Here is a 20,069-nt window from a genome sequence, read left to right as displayed (position 1 = left end):
CTTAATAATGCTGAACTTGAGTCTGAACAAATGATTGTTTTTAATGATTTTATATCCTCCACCCACTGCACTGCTAACAATATTGCTAATAATTCTCCTGAATATACTGATAATCCATCTGTAATTCTACTTCCTACTTTTATTTTAAATTCTGGTATTACAAATGCTACTCCTATTTTTTCATCTGTTTTTGATGCGTCTGTGTAAATCTGGACATAATGATAGTAATTGTTTATATATTCTTGTATTATACTTGAATCTAATCTACATTTTGGATCCTTTTTCTTTTCCATCAATGCCATATCCACCACTGCTTCTGGTAACAGCCACGGTGGCACTACTGGCAAAGGCAACATTAAACTTATTTCTTTTTCATATATTTGAAATTCTTCTGCTATACTATTGATAATCCAACCAAAACTCTTAACTTGTTTTTTTTCTTTTTCCCAGCATGGTTTTAAAATATCACGTGTAGGATGATCCGGATTATTGCTTTGTAAGTTTATCCAGTAATTTATTGCTAACTGTTTCCTTCGTAGATCTAATGGCATCTCTCCCATCTCTACCTGAAGTGCTGCTATTGGACTGGTTCTGATTGCTCCTGTACAAATTCTTAAAGCTTGATGTTGTATAATATCTAATTTTATAAGATGAGTGTTTGCTGCTGATCCATAAATTATACTTCCATAATCAATATTTGATCTAATTAATCCTGTATAAATTATTTTTAATGATGTTCGATCTGCTCCCCAATCAATACCAGCCATACATCTCATAATCAGGTAATTTCCTTCTTTCTCTTCTTCTTCTTCTGTTTTTTCTACTTCTTCTTGGTGTTATTGGCGGTAAGCAAATGATAAATTAGCGCATTACCGCCAACAAATGGTATGGAGTGTGGACCGGATTAGATCCTATCAAACAAATACGTTAGTCTAAGATAATTAATATTACCCGATAACTTTTACTTCTCGGGTTATTTCTAATTCAGTTAAATCACTTTAATTTCACTTTATTTCTATTTAGATTTACAATCAGTTGTCTTTTCCTGATACTTCTGACAGTGTAATACGTCTGATCATCCCACCAGTACTCACATTGTCCATTTCAATGTTGCCCTGTATTGAATAATTTGCTGTTTAGCCCAGTGTGCCCAAATCTGAGACACAAAAGGATTTTCTTCTCTCTTCCTGCTCCTGTACTTGTTATTTCTCCAGGTTTCCTCTGGATTTTATAAAAAAAATATATATATATATAAAAATGTTCTTCACTTTTCGTTCATTGTTATTCATTATTTTTTTCCATTTTTTATTTATCCTTCTTAATATTGCCTTACTAGAGGTTCACCTTTACCCTGTCTGGTTGCTGAAACAATTTAATGTCCTCCTAGGGGGATTATATAGTTGATCTTATCTTTATGATTGTTACAGAAGTTTATGTGTTTGACTGTTTAAGGGGGTGAATCCCTGCACGATCGAACCAGTTGTGTTTTGTTAATTCACTGTTGTTCATTGTACAGAGAATATCGCTCCCTTCTCTCAGTCTTTCTGCCATCTTCCCTGCTTAATATAGGCTCACTAAAAGTCCTCCTCTGGTGCTTTGCGAATAACTTTTAGCTTACCAAGGGAAAATTCAAGAAAATAAATATCTTAGAATTAAATAAATTTTAAGATTTTTCTTGAAATGACACCACTAGGAGCTACTTTTAGTCTTAGGATACTTTGTGAAAATGGGCCCTGGTCTATAATGAGTTCAGTTGCTTTCTTATTCACAATCCAACCAAACTCTTTATATCTTTTGTTTCTTTTTTCCAACAAGGTTTACCTAATTTTTGAGTTGTATGATCCTCTCCATGACCACGTTAATTTGCCCACTAATTTAGAGGTAGTTGTTATTTTCTAATTTTAAGTGGCATTTCTATCTGTAATGAAGCTGTCTGGGTGCACCTGTACAAAGTCTCAATATTTGATATTGAATATGATCTAACTTTTGTAAGTTATAAACTTTACATCTATAATCTAGTACTGACTTGATTAACCTTGTGTATATAGCCCTCAGCGGTGTTCTATCTGCTTCCTGTTCACTTCCAGTTAAACACCACATGATGTTCAACACTTTTTTGCATTTGTCTATAATTTTCTCAATGTGTATGGTCTATCTTTCCTTCTCATCAAAGCAAACCCCAAGAAATTTTAATTGCTTCACTTTTTCTGGTAACTAGAACTTGGTGATGACTTGGTTATATAAACAAATCATCACCAATTCTTTTTCTGGTAACTAAAATTGTTTTGGTCTTATCCACCTGACATTTAAACCCCCATCCTGTATATTTACCACTTTTCAACTTCAAAAATTGCCTCCTGCAGCTTTCTAGTAATAAATGTTTAATTCCTTCCGCTCTTCCACATTGCTCCGTTGTCTGCAACAAAAAGAGAAAATCCTATCCCACTATCTACATTATGAAACACATATTTATCACTAATTATCATTATTATCATTTGCAAATATGGGATGTAAGAAAAACCTTTTTCCATCTGTATATTTAGCCTTTGGTACCTATCTTATTTTAATTAATAAACATTCTCTCTACATCAAATCATATGCTTTTGTAATGTCAAAAAAAAAACAAAAAAACACTGCTACAACACCTTCTTTGTTTACTTGGGCTTTTCTAATTTCAAATTCCAAACTTAAAACTGCATCCATAGAGTTTCTACCTCTCCTGAAGCCACTTTGTTCAGCTACATTGAGGCATACTGCCATATGTGTTGCTCTCTTCGCAGAGCACCCTGGGAAATTGTGTGTTCTTCTTCTGTGTTTGTTGCAGAGTAGGTGCATCAGACGGCGTTCTGAGGTAAGAGGGGTCAACATTAGCAATTCAAATTCTTGAAAACAGATCTGAGTTATAGAGAAACTAAATAAATGCAATAATTTCACAGTTATGTTGGCCAATCTTTAATAAAAAAAAACCTGACATTCTAATATCAGAATATTATTTAAATATTGTTTATTCTGGTTTTTGTTTCTTGTATTCTTTCACCAAACCAACATTTACATAGTAGAACCGTATGCAAAGGAAAGGGTTGAAATATTGGCCCTAGATTGTCTTGTCCATGGGTTACACATAGACAATCCTGGTGTTAATTCCTTTCACTATTTTGATGCAGGACAAAACAATTTTGGGCAAAAAAATAGGACACATATTAATTGTAGATGTGTTGCGCATCTTGAGATTGGGTTTGCCAACATGGGTTTTATTCAAGGAAACCAAATGGGTTCCATACAAGAAGCAACCCATCCAGTCTGAGCACAATCCATCAGGGGGAAAACATACACCTGTAGGCTGAACAGAGCACAGTCTCAGATAGGACACATTCACATAGCTCAGCTGTATGTTTTCCTCCTAAATTTAAATATTGCTTTAACCCACAAACCCTGGACTAGTCAATATAATAAAATCTTTAGGCTTTCCTGAATATTTTAGGTATTTTTGTTTTACACCAAGAAGGGTCTTTTTTATATTCCTGATCCGTTCATCCTATGGATTTTACAATACCCACCTTCCCTATTTGTATGGAAACATCTATTTATTTATTTATTCCCTGACTCCAGAATGACCAGGTACCTACAGAAGGTGAACACCATTGCCAACCCTAACCTTCCTAACAGAGAAAATAATGTAAGACGATCAAGGTCTGGTCGAGAAAATGTTGCTTTGCCTCATCAGCTGCAGAACAAATTAATGTTTTAACTGGCTAAATATTCTCAAGCCAAGGCACTGCCCCCCAAAAAAGCAAATAGCTCCGTGGTAATCCTCTTCATCACACTGTCTGTAACGTTTAAAGTCAACATGAATAGTGTTGGTTTATTAAAAAAAGAAAAACAAACAAGAAAAAAATGAGCATTCTGATCTGAAAATAAACAGTAATAACAAGTACTGAGGTGCATCACAATGGTGGTGTAATACTATTTTTCTGTATCTCCAAATTATACATTCTTTGAGCTAAATGTCCCAAACAGGAACATTCATACTGCTTAAATTTTCAAACCATCAACACTACTGCTTTTTTTACCATGAAAAATCCCCCCAAAGTACAATAATTGTGTGGTTCTAAAGTTCAAGATGTCTAAATACCTTTTAAAGACACTCCATTTCACTTTAGCTAGTACTCCGGTGCCACTATGCTAAAGTTAACACTTTGTTTGGCTGAGAAATCAGCAGCAAGCTTAAGAGTCTCTACAGTCAATAAGCTATCTGCTAACATAGCGTTGTGTCCCATGGATATAAACATTTTGAGTTTGAGTTGTTTTAAATAACTGAAATCAGCTAAAACCTGGGCACCCATTAGCCTTTCAGGGTTTCTAAACGTTTCTACCAACTTCCTGAGAAATTACATCTTTCTACTTCGATTTCACTGAAAACAGCTTCACAAAACCTAACTTCGAAGAATCTGAACTATTCCTTTAACATTGTGAGTGAAAATGTCTCTTTTTCTGTATATCTTTTAATTGTGATGAAATAAAATGCGGAAAATAAAGCTTATTAATTGCTTCCTACTCTTACTGTTTGTATTTGGAATTCCAGCTTATATTTTATTGTATTTTATAAATCCATTGACGTACTAGTAAAAAAAAAAAAAAAAAAAAAAAAAAACTTACGTAAGTGACGCCTCTTTTCTGATTGGTCATTGTTCCATTTAGCGGTCCTTTAGCCACGCCCCCTCTCCGGGTTCATTCACGTGCTCCTCAGCTGCCAACGTGCCTGCTGCTCATCTAGGTTTGTCAGCCTTTTTTCCCCCGGTGCGAGCTTCAGTTTAGAGCCCACCATGCCTGCAGTTCTGCTGGGAGAAGAATTCCCAAACTTCGAGGCGGACACCACCTCTGGAAGGATCAAATTTCACGATTTTCTGGGCGACTCGTAAGTGCGCATGCCCAGTAGAGCTCTACCTTTTGGCTAATTTCTCGATTTTCTGAGTGTGCGGATTTAACAGGGTGAGGTGTGGTGAAGCTATGATCGCTAGAGTGTAGAAACTGTGATCTTAAAGTAGATCAGGTCTGAATGTAAACGCTGTAAGGAGCTTCACTCTGTTTATCTGCCTCCCCGAGAAATTATAGTTAAACGGTGCCAGCTGGCTGCTATACGTAGGGTTTCACAAGACTAATAGCTTAACAATTTGCCTGTAGACTTTATTTTACCCGTTTCATTGGTTTTATGGTGCAAACAACACACGCAAAGCCTTGAAAACGGGCTAAGCTATTAAATGCATTTCCAAAACATGAACGTAGAGCCTCGCTTGATTAAAAGATATGTTAATTTCGTAGGTTTGATGTATGTTATTTATCTGAGTGCTTTTTGCATGCTGCACAAGGAGGCATGATCAAATTGGAGCTTAAACCAGACTGATCAGAATTGTTCAGTACATTTAACTTCCTTTCTTTTGCGATAGTTTTTTTTTTTTTTTAATAAAACTGAAAAATAAAAATTCAAAGGGAAATCCTGGCAAAGCGGGAAAAACCTGTTGTGATTAACATTTAAATTCAAATTTTGTGGATTGGTTTTCCATCTGTGGACGCCACGTCGATGATTATACGAGTTCGGGCGTAACTGCCACATAAAAGGACACATCCCTGCTTGGGAAACTGGACAGTAGCTTATTTCTTTATATCAGTGGGAATGCTTACTGGACTGGGAGAAGCAGTCCTGTGTTAAAGCTGTGTCCCATTTTTTTTTTTTCTTCCTGTTATGCTTCCCATCAATTAAGATTGTTCCTACCAGTGCATGTGAAAACTTTAACCCCAGGAGAACACAGAACAAAGTCCTTTTTGAAGAATTTGTTTGTAAAACCTGCTCCAGAGGGCATAGGGGGTGGTGTGATTCTGGTCACCCAGACACCAGGTGATCCTCATGCCGCTGGAGGGGGTCAGTTTCTGCATGTGATGCCAAACAATGTGATATTTAGCTTTTTATGTCTGCCATACACTTTGTAAATACACAGAAAGTGGAAGCATGAGAAATCATGTGCTTCAGCTTGAGGTTTTCCGAATGTGTGACTCGAATGAAGTGCGTGACCTTTAGGGTTCACCGGGGTTCTGGTGTTAATAGAAGTCATGTCTTTCTTTTAATTGTATTTTAATTTTTTGGCTTGACGTTGATCTGCCCGGTAGAGATGATGGATTTTATTTTTCCTGCAGTTGGGGTATCTTGTTCTCCCACCCGAGGGATTTCACTCCCGTCTGCACCACCGAGCTCGCACGTGCCGCCAAGCTCAGCGATGAGTTCAAGAAACGAGGAGTGAAGATGATCGCCTTGTCCATCGACAGCGTTGAGGATCACAACAACTGGAGCAAGGTGAGGGAAGCACAAACATAATGTGCAGTGTGACTCTAACTTGGTACAGGCCCATCATTGTCGGCTGTTTGTTAGCATTCTAGCGATATTGTTGGATGAAATCCTCATTTATTTCCTTCCTGGGTAGGGTTGACTGTAACATTTTAACAAGCTTCAGATTGAAGCTATAAGCTGATTTATAGGATCCTCTTCTATTGTTGGTTCGAAGTCCAGTTATTTCAACCATGGAGACGCCTCTCTAGTCTTTTTATTTACATGTTCAGGACCGCTTTTGGTGAAACATTTAATCAGTAAAGCACATATTAGTTTTCCATGTTGGTAAATAATCAAACAAGGTTTAACAAAAATCAGTAAGAGTAGTTTAATTAATGCAAACACTCACAGATGGTAAAATATTGCAAGACACAGCTGGATAGGTGCAGAAGCAGGCAGGAGTTAAACATTACAACCTGGGTTTGTGTCACTTCTAGAACTGCAGCAAAAAAAGGTTTTCCTTTGATCTTCTGCTAAGGTACAGAAATGTCTTCATACATAATAAATGAATCAAAACTAACAACTTCCACCATTTTAGATCTCTTAAAGTGTTAACCAATAGCATGTGTTTTAATGCAGTTTTTTTTAATTTATTGAAAATCAGATCGAGGTTAGGGATAAAGTCTTTGATCGCAAAGATCTTGTAGGTCCTTTATATTGCGTTGGATTCTAAACTGCTGCCTTTATCAAAGAACCTGCAGCATATTTTCTTTCTCTTTTATGTGTTCTAGTTAAAAAACCTGTGTCCGGCTCCTCTTTGCAGGATGTGATGGCGTATGCCAACGAGGCCGACAGCCCTCTGCCTTACCCCATCATCGCCGATGACAAGCGAGAACTGTCTGTCCTGCTGGGCATGCTGGACCCTGATGAGAGAAACAAGGATGGACTACCCCTGACTGCTCGTTGTGTAAGGAGCCTGCTTTTCTGCACACTTTCAATAACTAATAATGCACGTTTACCAATTTTTCCTATATCAGATCTGATTTTTATCTAATTTTTTTCCCCCTATAAATTTAATGCATACAATTTGAAAACATCTGTGTTTGGGCCATTAGGAGCGACAAACATATTATCTGATGCATCATTTACAGATGGAGCTAATTATGTTTTTCCTTCTATCCTCCTATCACCTATTTCTTTGTCTAAATGTGATTTCCCTCCTTCCTTCCTGAATGTGTCTGAATATGAATGTAAAGAGTATAATGCACTCATAATAAATGACAAGGTCAGAGGAGGGCATTGAATTAGTAAAAAGTTAACCTTCTTCCTACTGACAGTAAGAATTCAGAAAGTTGTTTTTATAACAGGTGAAAAAAGAGAGATATTTACACACAGTTATCATTTAGTTATTTTCTCAGGGCAATGATTGGTTGAGAGGTGGTGCTTTCTTGATCTCTCAGCTTCACAATACTGAAAATCTCAAAATTAGCCTCAATAAGTTATTAATTCTGTTTTGTGGGACCGGACCCGGACTTGTTTACAAAGTCAAATGTTCAAGCCATATGATCTGGATTCATTTCAGGTGTTTGTGATCGGCCCAGACAAGAAGCTGAAGCTGTCCATCCTTTACCCAGCCACCACAGGGAGGAACTTTGACGAGATCCTCAGAGTTATCGACTCTCTGCAGTTGACTGCACAGAAGAAGGTGGCCACGCCGGTCGACTGGAAGGTATGAAGTCAAAATTATGGACCCGAGGATCCAGAAGTATTGTTGCGGACTTGTCGGCAGCATTGTCCCATATTTAGAAGAGTCTGGATTGTTGTCACGTGCTGCCTATTCTCATCATGTGTCAAAACCACACCCTATTTTTAACACTTTAATGGTTTGCTTGTTCTTTTTTTTTTTTTACTAGCCTGGTGAGAAAGTCATGGTCATTCCTTCGCTCCCCGACTCTGAAGCTACCGCTCTTTTCCCCAACGGAGTAACGACCAAAGAGATGCCTTCTGGGAAGAAGTACCTGCGCTACACTAAGATCTGAAGACACAGAGATAAAAGCAAATGAATATATACCTTGCTGCTTTATACTTTCTGAATCCGTTATTCATTCTGTATGAAGATTTGCAGATTCCTCTGGTATAACCAACCACTAGATGTCCTCCAACCTTCAAAGAACCATTTTTATGTTGCTGCAGTACTCTCCTGTGCCAGTAGATGGCACTAAGCGAACACGTTAACACCAACAAATAGAACAGAAATATTCTTTTACTGGAGTGAAAGCAGCAACCTGTTATAAACAACCTAAAAACAGGAATAGTCATAAACTGGGGTTGATATTTACACTTGCTGCCACATCTAAGATGGAAAGAACAGATTAATTCCATCTGTTTCATTTACAGGACAGATTCAACCTTCATTTTGTTCCTGCCTTTTTTTTCTGCCAAATACTTTTAAACCTGTCTGTATGTGTTGATGTAGAACTCTTAAGATCTGTTCGGCGAGTATGAGAGTGAAGAATTTTGAAATGGTGATAAAAAGATGTAACCCTAATTTGCTGCTTCGATCTTCATTGTGTAAAGAAATGCATTTAAACAATAATTAAATTAAAAGTTATTGGTTTATCTTGAACATTTGAGTTTTATAAAACTGGAATGAATACAACAATCAAGTTAGTTACAGTGTAATTAAAGACATCGTTATTCGGTTCTGCTTATTTAAACTAAAATGAGTTTGTCTCTTCTATGTCTAAAGGTTGTTTGCGATTTTTTTCAATTCCCATAACCTCTCAGCTGTTTTCAGGCCTAAAGAAGTGTTCTGGAAAAAGTAAAAAAAAAATCAATCTTTCTGTTTAATATTTATAATAAAGTGAATAGTTTTCCTTTCTCCAGTCTCTCATTGATCTCCTGACCTTACTGGTTTATCTTATGGACCTTTCCAGGGGTCTGACCCCACAGCTAGAAAGAAGCATATTGAGGACACTATCAATAACAGACCTTATTATCTTCAGGAAAAATAGATTTTAATGCCCTCCATACATTTAATAGATAATGCTGTACAGATATGAATGAAGTTAATCTAAAATGAAATATTTTAACTGTGTCCTGGTACAAATAGATTTAAACCTAAACTTTGACTGGGCCATGTTAACACAGAAATATGTGCTGATCCGCTGTAGCTCTGGTTATAGCCGTCCTGCTGGAAGATGAACGTTCGCTCTAGTGTCACGTCTTTTCCAGCCTCTGAAAGGTTTTCTTTCATGGTTCTGCCGTATTTTGCTACACTCATCTTACCATCAACTCTTGACCATTTTCCCTGTTAATGATGAAAAAAGTCTCCCCATAGCATGATGCTGCCACCACTGTGGAGATAGTGTATTCATGGCATGGTGAATGGGCAGCATTCAACTGCACATTGTGTTTTACATATAGGCTAAAAAGTTCAATTTTGGTTTCATCTAACCAGAACACTTTCACTCACATGACTGAAATACACGCCTGTAATACAGGTCCTTCTCAAAATATTAGCATATTGTGATAAAGTTCATTATTTTCCATAATGTCATGATGAAAATTTAACATGCATATATTTTAGATTCATTGCACACTAACTGAAATATTTCAGGTCCTGTATTGTCTTAATACGGATGATTTTGGCATACAGCTCATGAAAACCCAAAATTCCTATCTCACAAAATTAGCATATCATTAAAAGGGTCTCTAAATGAGCTATGAACCTAATCATCTGAATCAACGAGTTAACTCTAAACACCTGCAAAAGATTCCTGGTGGCCTTTAAAACTCCCAGCCTGGTTCATCACTCAAAACCCCAATCATGGGTAAGACTGCCGACCTGACTGCTGTCCAGAAGGCCACTATTGACACCCTCAAGCAAGAGGGTAAGACACAGAAAGAAATTTCTGTACGAATAGGCTGTTCCCAGAGTGCTGTATCAAGGCACCTCAGTGGGAAGTCTGTGGGAAGGAAAAAGTGTGGCAGAAAACGCTGCACAACGAGAAGAGGTGACCGGACCCTGAGGAAGATTGTGGAGAAGGGCCGATTCCAGACCTTGGGGGACCTGCGGAAGCAGTGGACTGAGTCTGGAGTAGAAACATCCAGAGCCGTGCACAGGCGTGTGCAGGAAATGGGCTACAGGTGCCGCATTCCCCAGACCTGGGCTACAGAGAAGCAGCACTGGACTGTTGCTCAGTGGTCCAAAGTACTTTTTTCGGATGGAAGCAAATTCTGCATGTCATTCAGAAATCAAGGTGCCAGAGTCTGGAGGAAGACTGGGGAGAAGGAAATGCCAAAATGCCAGAAGTCCAGTGTCAAGTACCCACAGTCAGTGATGGTCTGGGGCGCCGTGTCAGCTGCTGGTGTTGGTCCACTGTGTTTTATCAAGGGCAGGGTCAATGCAGCTAGCTATCAGGAGATTTTGGAGCACTTCATGCTTCCATCTGCTGAAAAGCTTTATGGAGATGAAGATTTCATTTTTCAGCACGACCTGGCACCTGCTCACAGTGCCAAAACCACTGGTAAATGGTTTACGGACCATGGTATCACTGTGCTCAATTGGCCTGCCAACTCTCCTAACCTGAACCCCATAGAGAATTTGTGGGATATTGTGAAGAGAACGTTGAGAGACTCAAGACCCAACACTCTGGATGAGCTAAAGGCCGCTATCGAAGCATCCTGGGCCTCCATAAGACCTCAGCAGTGCCACAGGCTGATTGCCTCCATCCCACGCCGCATTGAAGCAGTCATTTCTGCCAAAGGATTCCCGACCAAGTATTGAGTGCATAACTGTACATGATTATTTGAAGGTTGACGTTTTTTGTATTAAAAACACTTTTCTTTTATTGGTCGGATGAAATATGCTAATTTTGTGAGATAGGAATTTTGGGTTTTCATGAGCTGTATGCCAAAATCATCCGTATTAAGACAATAAAAGACCTGAAATATTTCAGTTAGTGTGCAATGAATCTAAAATATATGAATGTTAAAATTTCATCATGACATTATGGAAAATAATGAACTTTATCACAATATGCTAATATTTTGAGAAGGACCTGTATGTGTTAACTAATTGAGTTCTTAAGGCGGTGGGTTGCACTGGATTTTATTTAGATGTATCAGACTAAAGGCATGCCACATTTTTAAGATTTTTCATTAGAAAAAGAAAAATATTTTTCCTATTAATATTTTGGGTTGCTCTATCACATAAAAATCCAATAAAATACACTGAAGCTTGGAATTACACTGCCATGAAATGGGTAAAACTGCAAGGGGTATGAATATTGTTGCACAGCCCTGTATACCCATAAAGAATCCCTACACCTCCCAGCAGGTTGGCTTTATCTCTAGACAAGACACCGAAGCCAGGACTGGCGTGTCTGTTTCTTCTTTGGGTTATTCAGCTGTCAAAACTGCAGAGCTGGGGATCATATTAACTCCAAAGGACAAAAGAGAAAGATGAGTGAGGTGGGAGGCAAAGGGTGTTTGGGGTCAAGTGAAATATCAGCTCTCATTTTTACTGTTTGTAACTGTAATTCTGTTCCTCTTATTTTCAGTCAGCAAACTGGCCTAATGAGTGCTTTGTCCTTTGATGAAGGTTATGTCGATGAGGATTTACATGTCAAAGTTCCCAAATGTGTGCTGAAGAAGTTGATGCATTCATCAAGCAATCCTCTGCCTCCTGCCTCTCTTCTCCCTTTCGCTTCTCTGGTGGCTGCATTGTCCCCAGGAGCCGTCCAAAATAACACCCACACAGACACACCGCACTGATCAAATGCATTTCTCAAATTCCTGACCACAATGGCCAGTGCCAGAGCATGAGAACTGCTTTGGATGTCAGACTTTGGCTTAATTACCCAATGCCAATCCCCCCCAGCCCCCATCACGTTGTTCATCTGTCACTTCTCACTTCTTGACTTTGTCCCCAAATCACTCCACCTACCTTCATCCAAACTACTCCATGTAATTCAACACCAACCCCAATCCAGGCCTCAAGAGGCAAAACACACACACACCGTACCAGCTGTTGGTCTTTTTCTTTTTGACTACTTGCACGCAGATACAGAGCAGAAGGTTTTTTGTTTCAATTCTCCACACTCTAGCAGATACAAAACGCTAAGAACTAGCGGCCTACAAATTATGATAGCATGAATTAAAACTCTTGGACTGAAACGAAGATCACAATTAAAATTTTGACTTTGTCAGAAGAAAATGGTCATCTAAATTTGGGGATGAAACAGATATGTATTAAATGATTAACATGCTGATACAAGAACTGAATCAGTTTCCCTGTACATATTGCCTTGAAAAAATAGTCACACCCCTTGGAAGATTTACAACCATCAGCATATTTTGTGGGATAAACCAAAACAAAGTAGTACATGTTTATGAATAAGCAGGAAGATTTAAAGGTTCTCTAATCTTTTTACAGTCCCAAAAGAAATCTGGGGAAAAAATGTGGTGGTGTGTTTTTGTGCATGGGATTCTTTCATTATTGTCTTGTTATTGTTAACTCCCTCAATTTTCACACAAACTCTCGCCTGGTTTTCTGTCTTTGCTGAAGAAATGCATCCCCACAGCATAACGCTGCCACCACCATGTTTCATGGTGCTGACGGTGTTTTCAGGAAGCAGTGTCGATGTTTCTCCATGTCAAGTGTAATGGGGGCTCAGTTTTGGCTTTATCTGCCTAGAACACATTCTTAGACATGTCTAATGTGTTATTTAGTAATTGTTTAATGAAGGTATTTCACAATAATGATGATTGTTGCTCTGTATTTAAAGTGGAAGGCCCAACCAGCGATTGGATATCAGCCATTGGCAAAAAAAAATCCTGCGTGCAACACATCAATTTTGAATTGACCCGTTACAATGTCATGATTGCATTGTCCCTGACCAATAAAAGCGTATATAAAAAAATTAAATAAGCTTTTGTCCTGTTAACAGATTTTCTCACCTGAGTTGCAGATATTTGTGATCATCCAGAGTTACCATGGGCCTCTTTGCATCTTCTTTGATTAATACACTTTTTAACCAACCTGCCATTAAGGTGGATGGCCATGTGTTGTTAGATTTAGTTGTGCCAGACTTTTCCATTTTCACATGATGGATTCAACAGTGATGTAAGATGTTGAAAGCTAAGGATATTGCTTAATAACCTAAACGTGCTTTAAATTTCTGCACAACTTTCTCCCTGACATATCTGCTCTGTTCCCTGGTCTTCATGATGCTGTTTGTTCACTAATGTTTTCTAACAGACCTCTGAGACCTTCACAGGACAGCTGGATTTATAGTCAGAATAAATCAGTCTGTTACTGAAATCAGTGACATCTGAAGTCAATAGCTTGTACTATGTTTCATTTAGGGGTGAGAACTGGTTACAAGTGTGAACCAAACGTTTCAGATTTTTATTTATAAAACATTTAGGAAACTGTATATGATTTGCTCTTCACTTCCCATTTCTTCACTTCTTTGTGTTAATGTGTCACATCAAAATCTAATAAAATACATTGAAGCTGGTGGTTGTAACTTAAAAAAAATCTGAAAAATGCCCAGGGTTATAACTACTTTTGCAAAGCAATATAGTATAACTTTAAACATTCTGACATGAGAACTGAATTTATTCTGTTATTTACCTTTTGGGGGAAAAACTAAATCGACATAATCCCTTAAAGATCAAACTACTCCCTTAAAAGAGTTGTGGTCGGGCGAGCCAACAGCGTATGAGCTTTTAAATATGTGTGTTTATTCATGAACATGTGCACACCATGGGAGAGGTCTATATTCCCATCTTGTGTGCCAGGCATTGACTTCATCACCTGAAGCTGCCCGTGACCCCCAGGTTAACAAGCAAGAGACCAGAGGAGCTCCACGGCGCACACAGAAACATGCACTCACGCATACATTGAGCTACAGCTTGATGCTTTCCAGATGCCCAGCCTCCCTCTCGCTCTCCCTCCAGCATCGCCTGGCACTCTCCGCTCTCCCCTGTCTCCCACACACTTTGCACATTTGCACAAAATCAATCCCCTCCTCCATCTTGCTCAGCTTTCTTATCAAAGCTTTTTGCCTCTTCAGCTTCCCTTTCCCATACGCAAACAAAAACTGCACAGACACTTCTTTCTCTTTGTTTTTCTTCTTCCAGTCCTCCCCTCTTTAAGATTCACAGCATTACCATTCCGAAAGTTCTGCAATTTAAAAGCATTACGATGAAGATAGTCTTACTGATAGGCCGTAAGACAGATGAGCAGACTGAAGGTCAGACACACAAACAGGGATGTGAGTGATGACCTCATGATCTGGCTGAACTTTAAGGAACGTTATCTGCCTCACAGTTGAATGTCGTCTTTGGGGCTTCTCTCACTCCAGCTAAAGCAAGGGTCAATGGTCCTTTCAGTGGACACACACCTATGCACACAAATGTGCAGGCATAATAATAGAGGTGTTTGATTCAAGTGCCCAGATAAATTCAGCTGTTTTGATGGCCCCTTGTAAATATTCCATCCAGACAGACTATTACAGCATCAGGTTAGTGCTCCGAATGAACAGGTTGATAAATGAGATGGTAAAAGTGCAGTCACTCTGTGCTTCTCTTTATCTCCCTCTATCAATTTCATTGCCTTTCTCTAGCTTTTTGCTCTATCTCGTGCCCACTATTAGAGACACATTGATCACCAGTCGGTGGCATATCACCTGAGTAATGGCTAAGGATGTCTGGGCTTTAAAACCGCCCCAGAGAGACGCCAAGAGCTTCATCAAGGTGACAAAGCAAATGGTTGTTCACATGATAAAGTGTGACTCCTTGTGTGTGTACATACAGTATGTGTGCATCATAGTGAAGGTAACAAAAGCAAACAACATCATACAACATCCAGTAATGAGAAGGATCCAGACAACTCAGAACTACTTTATCATGTGATCATGTGTTCAGCATGGGAGCATGATTGCTTTAGATAGTACCTCATCTGCATTCAAGTATTGCTAGTTAGCAACTTCTACAGTGCCTATGTGAAGGTATTCAGACCCCTTGAACTATTTCTTATTTTATTATTTACCAACCAAAAACTTTTATGGGATTTTTATGTGATGGACCAATGATTCACAGCCTCTTTCCTGAGCCCTTGTCCCTCACCTAAAAAGAAAGCGGTGTAACGCTTCCACCCTTCCAGCTAATGAGTTCTAACCTCACATGCACACTCATGCACCTGCGATCATACACTATATTTCCAAAAGCATTCGTTCACCCATCCAAATAATTGAAATCAGGTATTCCAATCACTCCCATAGCCACAGGTTTATTAAATCAAGCACCTACTGTAGGCATGCGGACTAGGCATGAAATAATGGGTCACTCTCAGAATCTCACTGCATTCCAGCGTGGTACTGTGATGCAAGTACAGTAATGAAATGTCCTTGTTTCTAAATATTCCACTGTCAACTGTCAGTGGTAGTATAAGCAAGTGGAAAGCGATTAGGAACGGCAACAACTCAGCCATGGAGTGGTAGGCCAGGTAAACTGACTGTACCAGCAGAAATGGAAGGTATGGTTTATATGTGTACAAACCTCACTACGCCTCATTTGAAGATAAATGGACAAGTGGCCACAATTTAGCATTCTCATATGTCCACCCAAGAAAAACTTGCTGCCTGCTTATTTGACATTATCAACTATGTCACCTAATTTAATATTGCTGTGTGACTTCAATGAGCATAAGGATAATGCCACAATATGGATAATGCTTCACAATAATAATGTGAAGTCTCTACTATATCTCTTAGTAGAGACTTTACATCCTGCCTGGACAGTTTTGGTCTGCAACAACATATTCGTTTTTAAACCCCCATCAAAGGGGAACCATGTTTGCTGCTCTGGAATAACTCTCTGTAATTGTACAGCACTGGATTTGACTATATCTATTCATAAGTTGGTGTCATTCAACATCAACTTATCAGTGTACAATACTAACCCACCTCGTGTCATCTCTTTCAGAATTTCAGGAACCTAGATCAGTCAATTGACCTAGATCAATCAATCCACTAAATAGACTTCACAGCCTTCATAACAAAGACAAACTATCCACCCCGGATGAATTGGTTTCTCACTAAAATCGTAAACTTTTGGACAGTCTTGCTCCCATCAAAACTCAAACTGTCGCTTTTTGTCAGTCTGCACCCTGGTTTGCTCCAGAACTGCAACACCTCAAGGCCAAAGATCATTGCTTAGAACATCTTATAAAAAGAATAGACTTAATGACAAAAATATGCATGCTGATTATACCCAGTGCGCTCTGTCTACAACCAAGGTAGAGTATTATACTTTGCTCATTAGGTCAGATGAAGGAAATTCAAGAACGTTGTTCTGCACTGTTAAAACCATCCTCAAACCTCCTGATTTCTGATGTATTACCTTGTTATAAACGTAAAAACATCTTTAACTCCAAAAAAATCAGATTAATCAACAACTTGTTGCTCTTTCATTCAATGTCATTTTGTGTCATATAGTCTCCTCAAATTTGCCTACCTTGGTTTTTTTAAGTTTGTCACTACCAACTACAATTGAAATATCTCCAGTTATTCAGAAATCCAAATCTTCTACTTCTCAACTCGATCCTCTACCAACTCACTTGGTCAAAGCTTGTCTATCACCCTTGTGCCTCCCTCTTTACTGACGTCTTTCACTCCTCTCTCACTACTTGTCTGGTTCCACTGTCATTTAAAACAGCTTTAATTACTCCTTCATTAAAGAAACCTGGTGCTGATTCTAGTAACTTGAATCATTTCAAACCCATCTCTTATTTACCATTCATTTCCAAAATTCTAGAAAGGATTGTTGCTGATGAGGTTTATATGTATCTCTTCAACAACAATCTATTCAAAGAATTTTAATCTGGTCTAACTCAGTTTGTTCAACTCAGAAGTGTGAAATCTCATTCCATTGCAGTTACCTCTGGTGTCCCTCAAGGGTTCTGTTCTGGGTCCCCTTTTATTCAACTTCTCATTCAGCATGGCCAATTCAATTACTCCTGTCTCACCCCAAGTTAAAGGTCTAGGTGGGTTGACATCTCTCACCACCAAGGGATGGGTACCGAATTTGGTACTTTTATAGGTACCAAACGAATCCCGTAGGTACGTAAGATCAAACGGTATCATATTTTGGTACCTAAACGCATCGTCGTGACACTGAGGGAGTGGAAGAGAGGGAGATTTTCTATGCCGGACATGAACACAGCATTGCACGCACAAGAACGTAATGACGTCAGTAGCCGCTGGTACTGTCAACAAAGCATGGCTGATAGAAAGTGCTTAAAGATATGGCTCCACTTTTCAAAATGTGATGCAGGAACCTGGTTAAGCACAAGATTTTTCTCAAGGCTGAAGAATGCACAATCTTCATCAGCCTCAGATCTACGGCTACAACTCCTGCATCCAGCATCATTAGCACGCCTGCATCCACTAGCGACTCGTCGTCTGCAGCCAGAAACATGGGAGAAGAAATGTTTTAAACAACAGAGATGTTACAATACAGCTAGATGTTTTGATATATTCATTAACGTTTGTATATTGAGAAATAAATGTGTGAAATTGAAACATTTTGAGATTGTATTATTAAACAAATAATAATAATTTAAAAAAAACTGAAAATTGGTACAGTTGACTACCGATACCGATTCCCTAGGTACCAGGCATAGGTACTGTATCGGTTCAAATGTGAAAGGTACCCATCCCTAGTTTTGAGGCCAACGTCAATAACCTTACCTGGTCTGCATGTTTCCATTTACCTAACATCAAGCGCATTCATCCGTTCCCCGCCTTTGCCAGGGCTGCCATCCTAGTTCATGCTTTGGTCACCTCATGGATCATTCGTGGATCATTAGCCCATGAAGTTACTAGAATAACTTTGCGCCTCCATATATTACTTCATCCATTGTTCTTCCAATTCTATGCTCCTAACTGCACCTGCTCCCCATCTTTTAACTATGGGGTCCAGAGCGTTCTGCTGCATCACTCCTCATCTCCGGAACTCTCTTCCAGTGTTCATAAGACATCTTAATAATTTCACACCCTTCAAACCCCATCTAAATACAAAATTGTTTAGACAAGGTTTTGGTACTTGATCCACCTTGATTCATAGTGATGCTAACTTGTTGACTTGTTTTATTGTTCATTTTCTTCAGTTTTTTGCTGTCGGTTGTTTTAATTGTTTTAACGGTCTTATTGCTTCTTACTGCTCTTTTACAGTTGTTCTAATTGTATGTTTTATGTAAAGCTGAGTGTCATAAAAGGTGCCCAAAATAAAATGTATTATTATTGATATTAATAGCCTCCAGGATCATAGAGGCACTTGTGCCCCTCTAAATCTTCATATTTTCAATTACAGTAAAAGGTTTTTGTTGGCCTATTTTAACAGTAAGTTCTGCAAATGTTCTCTTTATGTTTTAGTTAAAATAAAAATAATTAATTCTACCATTTAGGAAAAAAATCCTAAAAGCTGACAGCCTCACAATCACACGCAATCCTGGTTTGGGAAAAAAACAGCAAGTGGAAGAGTAGGGCTATAAACTCACTAGCAACATGTAAAATGAACAAAAAAGCAGAACAGGACTGAGACAAAGAAAACCTGCTGTTTTCTTTTCCATTAGATTATTTGTCTTTGCGCAGGAGGCAGCCAGAGTAAAAGGGCAAAGGGAGGGGAGCTGTGAAACTTTATCTCTGGGAGAAGAGAGTGCCATTTTCCTGTACATGTATGTGTGTGTAGTTTGCACAGATTGTTAGGCGAGACGAGGAGGAAGAGATGAAAAAAATAAAACAGCTGCAGTTAGGAAGGAGAAAAGAGGATAGAAGGAGCTGAGATGGCATTACCATGGAAACAATTCAGGGTTTAGATGATTTTCCCAAACCATAATGAGCTAGTTTGCAACATAATGAAACCAGTCTGGCTTTCCTGGCTCTCACACCCCTGGGTTGCGTCCACGTACACACTGGGTGGAGAGAGTCACACATGTTTTGTTTTAGTGCTTGTTTATGTTCATCCAACAGCAGGGGAGCAGAGCCATAGTTAACTATCAATTAAAGAGATGATCATAAAACAAGGACTTGTAAATAAACAGAGCCAGACTAACCCTGAAAAGGACTAGGGAAGAAAAGAAACAAGATAAAATACATATTTTACAGTCTAATAATCAAATACATGTGCCTGTTTTAAAAACAATTGTTTCTTTATTAAAAGAAAAAGTACATTTTTACCACAGCTCTAAAAAATCTAGTTTCTTGAAACCTTTCTCTTTTCTAATAAGTCTCTGAGTGTGCGTTAAAAACATTTAGGGGTATGGGTCAGAACGTGTGCATGTAAGTTAACGTCTTCACCGACTGAGTATAATGAGCTCCCCAGAGTCTCCCCTACCTTCCACCCCTCTTTCCAGCTCTCCATCACTCCCTCCTCTCTCCTCCTCTTCCCTAAACTTGGCCTCATTAACCCCTCCCCTACCTGTGTGTTTATCTTAAATAGGAGAAGTTGGAGAGGAAAGGCAACTTGAGTCCCTGTACGCATGTTTATTCACATAGGTCTGAGGATCAGATGGTATGGAAATGGCGAAGCGGGAACACGTTTGTGTGACTTTGATTTCTTTTTTGGCTTTGAGTTTGACTGCTGGGATAACAAGGACCTAAACATCAGGTTAGATGTTGGGTCATTGGCTTCACACCTCTGACTGGTCCAGTGGCCAAGACTCTGGGGTCAGTTCAGT

General features: G+C 38.8%; 2 protein-coding genes across 2 annotated transcripts in view; one reads left to right on the top strand and one right to left on the bottom strand.

Moving 5' to 3' along the window:
- The window catches only part of LOC124873268 (flavin-containing monooxygenase 5-like), a 51,662-nt gene extending 46,877 nt beyond the window's left edge, over positions 1 to 4,785 (bottom strand). The window contains exon 1 of the mRNA XM_047373792.1: positions 4,657 to 4,785. Within this exon, the coding sequence (XP_047229748.1) occupies positions 4,657 to 4,686 (30 nt within the window). The 5' untranslated portion in view covers positions 4,687 to 4,785. The remainder of the gene's footprint in view (positions 1 to 4,656) is intronic.
- prdx6 (peroxiredoxin 6) lies at positions 4,710 to 9,199 on the top strand. The gene is made up of 5 exons (XM_047373795.1): positions 4,710 to 4,915; positions 6,190 to 6,346; positions 7,143 to 7,286; positions 7,902 to 8,048; positions 8,233 to 9,199. The coding sequence occupies exons 1-5, from the start codon at positions 4,824 to 4,826 to the stop codon at positions 8,356 to 8,358; spliced, it is 666 nt and encodes a 221-aa protein (XP_047229751.1). The 5' UTR covers positions 4,710 to 4,823; the 3' UTR covers positions 8,359 to 9,199.
- Positions 9,200 to 20,069: the final 10,870 nt, after the last annotated feature.

This window comes from Girardinichthys multiradiatus, chromosome 9, assembly GCF_021462225.1.
Source record: "Girardinichthys multiradiatus isolate DD_20200921_A chromosome 9, DD_fGirMul_XY1, whole genome shotgun sequence".
Lineage (NCBI taxonomy): Eukaryota > Metazoa > Chordata > Actinopteri > Cyprinodontiformes > Goodeidae > Girardinichthys > Girardinichthys multiradiatus.
Note: the sequence above shows the minus strand (reverse complement) of the source record. Positions and strands in the feature narration are given on the sequence as shown.

What these genes read in the sequence shown, in the direction of transcription:
- prdx6 (XM_047373795.1), top strand. Translation starts at nt 4,824, where the DNA reads ATGCCTGCAGTTCTGCTGGGAGAAGAATTCCCAAACTTCGAGGCGGAC. An exon ending in ATCACAACAACTGGAGCAAG is followed by an intron (nt 6,347 to 7,142) that starts GTGAGGGAAGCA and finishes TCCTCTTTGCAG; the next exon opens with GATGTGATGGCGTATGCCAA. An exon ending in TACCCCTGACTGCTCGTTGT is followed by an intron (nt 7,287 to 7,901) that starts GTAAGGAGCCTG and finishes GATTCATTTCAG; the next exon opens with GTGTTTGTGATCGGCCCAGA.